Source organism: Apodemus sylvaticus, chromosome 10, assembly GCF_947179515.1.
Source record: "Apodemus sylvaticus chromosome 10, mApoSyl1.1, whole genome shotgun sequence".
In the NCBI taxonomy this organism is placed as follows: domain Eukaryota; kingdom Metazoa; phylum Chordata; class Mammalia; order Rodentia; family Muridae; genus Apodemus; species Apodemus sylvaticus.
Window position 1 is genome coordinate 108,362,445 of NC_067481.1, and position 9,845 is coordinate 108,372,289.

The 9,845-nt window shown below is 43.1% G+C and overlaps 1 protein-coding gene across 1 annotated transcript in view; it reads left to right on the top strand.

Annotated features, from left to right (window-relative positions):
* Bfar (bifunctional apoptosis regulator) overlaps positions 1-9,845 on the top strand; it is a 39,352-nt gene that overhangs the window by 20,318 nt on the left and 9,189 nt on the right. Inside the window, exons 5-7 of the mRNA XM_052197897.1 lie at positions 2,087-2,231; positions 6,471-6,644; positions 8,020-8,222. Coding sequence (XP_052053857.1) covers positions 2,087-2,231; positions 6,471-6,644; positions 8,020-8,222 — 522 coding nt within the window. The remainder of the gene's footprint in view (positions 1-2,086; positions 2,232-6,470; positions 6,645-8,019; positions 8,223-9,845) is intronic.

The following is a 9,845-nucleotide window of genomic DNA, read 5'->3' on the forward strand; positions in this document are numbered from 1 at the left end:
TTTGTGTAGATGTGTATTGTGTATCCCTGCACAGGGTTTTGTGTAGATGTGTATTGTGTATTCCTGCACAGGGTTGTGTGTAGATGTGTATTGTGTATCCCTGCACAGGGTTTTGTGTAGATGTGTATTGTGGGAACTCTCTTCGGGAGGAATGGCCACATCCCAGGGTCTGTCTGTGTTTACTTTTCAAAAATGTTGTTAATAGTTTAATTTCTATCTTATTCCTCATTGTGAAAGTAACATTCAGGGCTGGAGAGAAGGCTCAGAGGTTAAGAGCACTGACTGCTCATCTAGAGGTCCTGAGTTCACTTCCCAGCAACCACATGGTGGCTCACAACCATCTGTAATGGGATCCAATGCCATCTTCTGGCTACATAATGTGCTCATATACATAAAATAAATAAAGTCTTTTTTAATTTTTTTAAAGTCTTTTTTAAAAAAGAAAGTAACATTTATTATTTTAAAGACCAGCTGGGCAGCAGTAGTGCACACCTTTAATCCCAGCATTCAAAAGGCAGAAGCAGGCAGATCTGAGTTCAAGGCCAGCTGGTCTACACTGAGATCCAGGACAACACAGTGAAACCGGTCTCAAAAAACAAAACAAAAAGCCTGTCATAGTAGGAATGAGATAGGACAGTGTCTTTATGCTGCTACTCTTCACAAATTATTGCTGTTTATATCATAATAGACACAACCGAACTTGGTGGTACCCAGTTACTCCAGCACTTAGAAGATGGAGGTAGGAGGGTCAGAGTTCAAGGTCAACCTGAGTTATACAGGACACCCTCTCTCTCTCTCTCTCTCTCTCTCTCTCTCTCTCTCTCTCTCAAAAAAAATGTTATTACACATCTTCCCAAATCCGAAGCTGTTGTCTTGGTGTGCCGGGGATTACACCGGCTCTGAGCATGCCAGCTGCTCCGCCACCATTGACATCCTCCCCAGCTAGTGTTTGTTTAGTTTATACAGGTGTGTAAATATGTTGTTGGGAGCTTAGGGCTTTTTATTTTGTTTTATTGGTTTATTTGAGACAGATTTAACAGTGTATCCCAGTCTGATCTTGAGTGTTCAATTCTCCCATGTGCTATAATTATAGGAATGAACTTAGCTTTTTTAATTCTCTACCACTGAACTATGTCTCCTACCATACATGGACATTTTTAACAGTGAGTTGTTATGGAAATAGATTGTTGGGTGTTTGTTTTGTTTTCATTCCATTTTGTTTTCTGTTTTCTTTCTTTTATAGATAACAATTTTTTAAAAAGTTTTTTTTATGTGTGTGTGTTCTTTGCCTCCATTTTTTGTCTCTACAACATGATTATGCCTGGCACATATGGAGCTGACAAGAAAGCCTTCAGGTTTCCTGGACTTGAAGTTACAGACCAATGTAGCCACCATAGCAGTTTGGGAATTGAACCCAGGTCTGCTAAAAGAGTGACCTCTTAATTGCTGAGCCATCTCCAGCCCCTAAAATAAATAAGGGGTTTATAATTCTTATTAAATTGAATCAGTATATCAGTACAACCACACTTTTTGGCTTTTTTGAAATTGAGATCTTGATGTGTTGGCCAAGCTGGCCTTTGTCTGAGCAGTCTTCTGTCTCAGCCTTTCAGGGAACTAGTATTGCAGATGCGCAGTAGTGAACCCAGCTGAAGCCGCCACGTTTAATGTCATAATAGTGTTCAGCTGGAGCCCCTTCTAGATTTCTCCTCCATACACCCTTTTAGAAATAAAGCAGTATGACAGTAGGAATCTGTAATGGATTGGAGGCTTAAGAACAAATAGCCTGAGGTACCTAAAGCAAGTCATTTTATTTCTGAAGCCAGGTTTTGATCCACAAAATGGACATGAAGTCACTCTGTGCAGAGTTAAATAATGATGGTTTGTGAAAATATTTCCAACCGGAAATGGGCTAGTCGTAAGCAAACTGCTCTTGGCAGTTATCAGCACGGCTGTCTGCATTTAATATTCAGCTGTACCAAACAAGCCTTCATACCTGTGCAGTAAGGCAAAACTCAGGGTGTAAGAACTCATTGTCTGCTTCTTCCTGTGTGTAATCTCAAGTCATTTCCATCCCTCGTCCCTTCAGGTTGCTTTTAACTTTGACAGAAGAAGAATTTTCCAGGACACCTTACACCATAGAAAACAGTAGCCACAGAAGAGTCATCCTCACGGAGCTAGAGCGTGTGAGAGCCCTGGGTGTGAAGCCACCACAGAATCTCTGGGAATACAAGGTAAACTCGTGGGGGGGGGGGGGGTTGATGGAGGAGAGGGGGTGGTAGGAAACAACTATCGAGCACCCCCCTTCTCACTGTGTAACTTAAGAAAACATTGCAGACATTGAAACTACAGGCACCAAGTTCCCACAGTGGCTGCTTCCCAAGCCTCTCAGGTCTCTGTCCATAATCTATGGGAGGAATCTACTAGATACTTTGTTTCCCTGGCAAGAGGCCAGAACCTAGTCTCCTGCAAATGGATGATTTTCCCTGGGGCTCTAGTTTATTCTTTATCTCTTTGATGAATCCTTCACTGGGCTTGTGTGACAGTTTATGGATTTTTCTGTTGATAGTCACTTTTCTGTTGATAGTTGCAACTTTTCTGTTCTGTTACTGTTAGCCGGGCGGTGGTGGCACACACCTGTAATCCCAGCACTCTGGGAGGCAGAGGCAGGCAGATTTCTGAGTTCGAGGCCAGTCTGGTCTACAGAGTAAGTTCCAGGACAGCCAGGGCTATACAGAGAAACCCTGTCTTGGAAAAAAACAAAATACAAAAAAACAACAAAATAAAACTGTTACTGTTACAGGATATTAGATTGTTGTACATAGAGAACCTAATTATTAACAAAATATAAGGGGGCTGGAGAGATGGCTCATCGGTTAAGAGCACTGACTGCTCTTCGGAAGGTTCTGAGTTCAAATCCCAGCAACCACGTGGTGGCTCACAACCATCCATAATGAGATCTAATGCCCTCTTCTGGTGTGTCTGAAGACAGCTATAGAGTACAGAGTACTCATCATATAATATTAAAATAAATAAAATCTTTAAAAAAAATATAAAAGCTTACATAGATGCTGTGTTTGTCAGATGTTAGTTAGGTGTGTCCTGAAGAGATGGAGTTTTGGTGTGCCTTTAAAAGCCTCCATAGATAAGAATGCTAAAGAATGAAAAGTTCCTGCCTATTGTAAGGCAAGCTGCTTAAGAGAGGTCTTTGCTCTGTGACCCAAGGCAAAGTCAGCTGGGTGACCTGGAGCTGCCTCTGTAAAGGTGAAATGGTTCAGCCCTACTGACTTGACTTAGAAGCAGTTGGACCTTTGATAGAGCTTGCCTTCTCCTTTTTGGCTTGGATAGGGATTTTCTCTTTGAGCTTGAAGGAACAATAGAAACAACTGTCAGGACTGAAACAGTATTCTAGGAAAGAGAGCCAAGGAACCCTCTTAGGTGTGGGGAAGCCCAAGAGAAAGGCAGATTAGCTAGGGAGAATGGCACAGATAGAAAGAGGTTTCTAAAGAACTGGCAGTTTAGTTGTAGGATCAGAAATATCATTCAGAAAATAAAGTTACCTTGTTGAGTGAACTAACAGGCTTTTAACTCAGCTTTCTTTCTTTCTTTCTTTCTTTCTTTCTTTCTTTCTTTCTTTCTTTCTTTCTTTCTTTCTTTCTTTCTTTTCGAGACAGGGTTTCTCTGTGTGGCCCTGGCTGTCCTGGAACTCACTCTGTAGACCAGGCTGGCCTTGAACTCAGAAATCCGCCTGCCTCTGCCTCCCAAGTGCTGGGATTACAGGCGTGCGCCGCCGCCACCACCACCTGGCTTCAGCTCTCATCTCTTTATTGGTGTAAATACCATATAATTTTAATGGTTACAACAAATGATGCTACTTTAGATATTCTCCTCATTCTTCAGCTTATTTACAATATATTTATAATATATGAAGAGGCATGGAATTATCAAGCCACAAATAATACACAACTTCATCTTACTGTATTTGATAACTCGATCTTCATTGTAAAGGTATCAGTTAATTCTCCTTCACAGACAGAATGTGATGAATAGAGCAAGTTTCTGGAATATACAGACATGCATGCATGTTGAAAGAGGCATTGTAAAGAAAGATGAACTATATAATTCTTAAATATGTGGTAGAGAATGTTTGTAGTTCAAGCAAATGGAACGGTCAGGTGGCTTTCATCCATTCTTGATAGAACATAAAGGACAACAGTTTGTTAATAATATTCCAGTGGAAACTGCACTGGCCTCGGGAGGGGAGTGCTTTGTTTTCTAGACATAAGTTGTCTTTGTAGTCCAACTCAAAAGAACTTACTGTCCTCCTACCTCAGCCTCCTGCGTGCTGGGATTGTAGCCAAACTCCATCATATCTGGATGGGGAAAAAATTTACTGAATGTAGCACATTGAATGTAGCCATGGTAACACATTGAAAATGACCCAAAGGACTGGGGTTAATATATATCTTTAGTTCACATGCAGGTGGATCTCTGAACTGAGACCAGCCTGGTCTGCAGAACTGTAGGGATACACAGAGAAAATCTGTCTTTAAAGGAAGGAAGGAAGGCAGGAAGGAAGGAAGGCAGGAAGGAAGGAAGGCAGGCAGGAAGGAAGGCAGGCAGGAAGGAAGGAAGGCAGGCAGGAAGGAAGGAAGGCAGGAAGGAAGGAAGGCAGGCAGGAAGGAAGGAAGGAAGGCAGGAAGGAAGGCAGGCAGGAAGGAAGGAAGGAAGGAAGGAAGGAAGGCAGGAAAGAAGGAAGGCAGCCTACTAAGGGTCTGGGGACAAGGCTCAGTGAGTAAGGTGCTTGCTGTGTAAGCACAAGGACATGAGTTCAGATCCACAACTTCCACCTGTGGAAAAGCAGAGCATGAGTGTCCGTGTGACCCCAGCTGTAATGCGTCAGAAACAGGGACCCCAAAAGCTTGTTGGCCAGCCAGCCTTGCGAGAGACTCTGTCACAGAAAATAAGATAGCAAGTAATACAAGAGGCCACCATTGTTGACTTTTTATCTGTACACCCACAAGGGAGAGAGCACCTTCACAAATGTAAGCACATAAACCACAGAGAAAGAGGAGAGGGAGGGGGGGAGGGAGGAAGAGAAAGAGGAGGGGGGAGGGAGGAAGAAAGAGAGAGGGGGAGGGAGGGAGAGAAGGAGGAGGAGGGAAAGAGGGAGGGAGAGAAGGAGAGGGGGGGCCATCATTACCAACTGGTTAAATAACTGACACAGATACACAAACACCCACTGAAAATGTGAAAGTGACTGTGTTGTTAATAAGAAAATGTCATTGGGATAGCTTGATGATAGAGATTAGCATGCATGTTAGCACAATGGATAGATGGTTGAGGGGTAAGTTGGCTGATGAATCAACACATAGACAAATAGAAATCTTTTCTTGAGGCAAAATCTCACTGTTGTGTAGGCATGTCTGGAACTGCTTGACTCTTTTCTGTTCCTTCCTTTCTTTTGAGACAGAGCCTTACCATGTAGCCCTGGCTGTCCTAGAACTCACTATGTAGATCAGACTGGCTTCTTTGAATTCACAGAGATTCACCTGCCTCTGCCTCCCAAATGCTGGGAGTAAAGGCATCAATCATGCTTGATTCCTAAAATACACCTTTTTCAAAATTTACCCTAATTTTTGAAGAATGGGTCTGGAATTCCTCAGTTGAAAATGTGTACAGTTTCAATGGTGGTGGTGGTAGTGGTGGTTTGGTGGTTGGTTTGTTTGTGATGATACCAGGATAGTCAATATCAATGAAACTGATGCTAGTCTTGAACAATCCTACCTCCACTCCACAAGTGCCAGCATGATAAATGTTTAACACCATGCCCAGCTCGTAGTGTGTCTTATAATACTGTTTATTTTTATTATGCATATTTATTCTTGGATCTATGTGCACACATGCAGCTGCCAGGCACACATGTGGGAAGTCTTACAGTCTGCAGATACTGGAAGGAAATCTTTCCTTCTACCATATGGGCCCTAGGGATCAAACTCAGGTTGTCAGGTTTGGCAGCAGGTGCCTTTATTCACTAAGTAATCTTGCCTAGCTTAATACATTTTTTGTAATGTGTTTGGGTATATGGGCTACTTGTATGTCTGTGTACCACATGTGTGTCAAATGCCCTCAGAGGCCAGAAGAAGGATTAAATCTTCTGAAACTGGGATCAAGGGAGGCGTGCATCATCACGTCCACACAGCTTCTTGGGTTTTGAGATGCTCTTTTGCTGTGTCGCTTACCTTTGAACTTGTTCTGATACAAAGGCTGGCCTCAGACTCCCACATATTAAAGATGTCTGCAACCATTCCCAGCAAGACTGGAGTGTTTTACAGTATACCTCAACAAATGAGCTCTACACCACACAAAAGACTAGTTGCAAAAGTCATGGGACATTGAAGGAGTGCAAGTGGGAAGCTGGCCATGGTATATATAACGTTATATATACTCCCATGTCTTTCTGTCCTCTGCAGGCTGTCAACCCAGGCAGGTCCCTGTTCTTGCTCTATGCTCTCAAGAGCTCACCAAGACTTGGCTTGTTATACCTGTACCTGTTTGACTACACAGACTCCTTCCTACCCTTCATCCATACCATCTGCCCTCTGCAGGAAGAGAGCTCTGGCGAGGACATCTTTACCAAGCTCCTGGTAGGAAAAACTAATTCTACTGTATCTCAGTGTTGTACAAAACAAGAAAGTAGACCAGCCTTTGAACTAGTTTGCAGGGAAAGTCCTCTGCAGAAGAAAAGAAATTCTGTCTTTCTCCTGGAAGCCGGCTTCATTTTCTGTACTGCTCAGCCAGAGTGATAACCCTTTTGTTTATTTGTTTGTTTATATGTTTATCTATATTATTATTATTGTTTTGTTTTTTTGAGACAGGGTTTCTCTGTGTAGCCCTGGCTGTCGTAGAACTCACTCACGTAGACCAGGCTGGCCTCGAACTCAGAAATCCGCCTGCCTCTGCCTCCCAAGTGCTGGGATTAAAGGCATGTGCCACCACCATCTGGCAGATAACCCTTTTAATCTTGAAATATTTTTTGTAAAAAGCATTGATTTTGTTATTAAAAAAAAAAGTCATTGTGGGTTCAGAACACTTTTTTGTTGTTGTTTTTGGTTTTTTTTGTTTTTTTTTTTTTTTTTCCGAGATAGGGTTTCTCTGTGTAGCCCTGGCTGTTCTGGAACTCACTCTGTAGACCAGGCTGGCCTCGAACTCAGAAATCCGCCTGCCTCTGCCTCCTGAGTGCTGGGATTACAGGTGTGCGCCACCACCACCCGGCTGGTTCAGAACACTTAAGAGATTAGATACGTGGGCCTTGAGATTTGGCAGGACCCCTACAGTGTAGTAGTTAGCCTCCTATAACAGGATTTGGATCTGCCCTTAAGGCCTCACAATAGTAAGCTGTGGCCCAGGATATGACTACTGGCATTGGGCAGTTATTTCTCCATGTCGTGTGTCATTCTTCAACCCATGTGGAACTCTTTTTGCTGGAATGACTTCTCTGAATCTAGTTGGTCATTTGAGAGTAATAGCCTTTGTTTGCTACTGTTAGACTATCTGTGTACTATACTGTACACACTATCAAGAAATTACTTCTTCAGCCCCAAAGGTCCTCACATCCCCAGCGCTCAGAGATGGGGTTATGGGGGTGTCAAGAACCATGCCTGGTTTTTATGAAGCACAGAAGATCCAAACTCCAGACTCATGCTTGGATAGCATGCATCCGTAAGCACTAAGCCATTTTTCTAGGCCCAGCTTTATTTTAAGATGAACTGTTACAAGGGGATTAATAAATTATTATTCTATTTTAAGCCATGCACATGCTTTTAATTGGGGAGCTCTGGACTGACGCAGAAAAAAAATGTGACTTTGAGGCCAGTTAGATATAACAAGATGCTGATTGAAAAAAGATTTAGATTGTTAGAAGTAGGAGTGTGCGTGTCCAAATGTAAAAGTCACCGATCAACATTACTTACATAAGTCAATCCTATGATGATGGGCCTCTGTTGTGTGTTCTTCTTCAAGGACCTGAGGGAGCCCACATGGAAGCAGTGGAGAGAATTCCTTGTCAAATACTCCTTTCTCCCATACCAGCTGATTGCGGAGTTTGCCTGGGACTGGCTGGAGGTCCACTACTGGACGTCACGCTTCCTTATTGTCAATGCCATGCTGCTGTCTGTTCTGGAGCTATTCTCTTTTTGGAGGATCTGGTCGAGAAGCGAGCTGAAGTAAGTGCCTTTCAGTGGGAGATGGTTGGAGTGATAAAGAAATATCAATGAGGATGGCCCCCTTTAAACTGTTTTCAGACCTGGCATGGGGAGGGGGTTTCCTAGTACCCCATCAAGCAGTCTACAATGGCCTATTCCAACCCCAGGGAATCTGGCATCCTTTTCTGGCCTCTGAGGGCACTGCAGTCATATGCAGAAACCTATACACATATACATATATAACTAAAATAAGAGAATAAAAATAGTCTTTAAAAAAAATTCTACCTTGATGCCTCAGGTTCTGATTTGAGAAATATAAGAAATAAGAAAGATATTTGTGCCCGGCGGTGGTGGCGCACGCCTGTAATCCTAGCACTCTGGGAGGCAGAGGCAGGCGGATTTCTGAGTTCAAGGCCAGCCTGGTCTACAGAGTGAGTTCCAGGACAGCCAGGGCTACACGGAGAAACCTTGTCTGGGGGGGGGGGGGGACCCAAAAATCAAAAAAAAAAAAGAAGTTTTTTTTTTATTCGATATATTTTTTATTTACATTTCAAATGATTTCCCCTTTTCTAGCCCCCACTCCCCGAAAGTCCCATAAGCCCCCTTCTCTCCCCCTGTCCTCCCACCCACCCCTAGAAGTTTTTTTTTAAAAAAAAAAAAAAAGAAAGATATTTGTGGCCGGGCGGTGGGGGCGCACGCCTTTAGTCCCAGCACTCGGGAGGCAGAAGCAGGCAGATTTCTGAGTTCGAGGCCAGCCTGATTTACAGAGTGAGTTCCAGGACAGCCAGGGCTACACAGAGAAACCCTGTCTCCAAAAAAGAAAAAAAAAAAAAAGAAAGAAAGATATTTGTGTCAGGAGACAGTCTTCATTGCATATAGTGGTTTGGTTTGGTTTGGTTATTTTGTTATTTTTTAGTTTTTGGTTTTTTGTTTTTTTTTTTTTTTGGATTTGGTTTTTTTCGAGACAGGATTTCTCTGTATTGCCCTGGCTGTCCTGTAACTCACTCTGTAGACCCGGCTGGCCTCAAACTCAGAAATCCGCCTGCCTCTGCCTCCCAGAGTACTGGGATTACAGGCGTGTACCACCACCGCCCTGCTATGGTTTGGTTTTGTTCTTGATTTTCTTTGGTTTTTTTGTTTTATTTTGTTAGAGATGGGGTCTATCTTAGGTTTCTGATGCCATGATAAAACACTCTGATCAAAGTCAATTTAGGAAAGCTAGTGTGGTGGTATACTTTTAAAATCTCAGCCTAGGGATCTCAGCACTGGGAGGCAGAGACAGGCAGTTAGTTCTCTGTGAGTTCAAGGCCAGCCTGGTCTACAAATCAAGTTTCAGGACAATTAGGGCTGTTAGACACAGAAACTCTTTTTTGGGGAAAAAATAAATCAGTTTGTGGAAGAAAGGATTTATTTCAGCTTACTGTTTATAGTTCGTCCAGGGCAGTCAGGCAGGAACAGAGGTCATGGAGGGTGCCGCTTCCTGGCTTGCTCACCATGGCTTGCTCAGTTTGCTTTCTTATCCCACCCAGACCTTTGCAGAAATGACATGCCCTGCAGTGTGCCAGATTACCTCCTGCCGTAGGCTGCTGAGCTGTAAGCATGTGCTATTCTGCCTGGCTCTGTGTGTTTGGTTTTGTTTAGTTT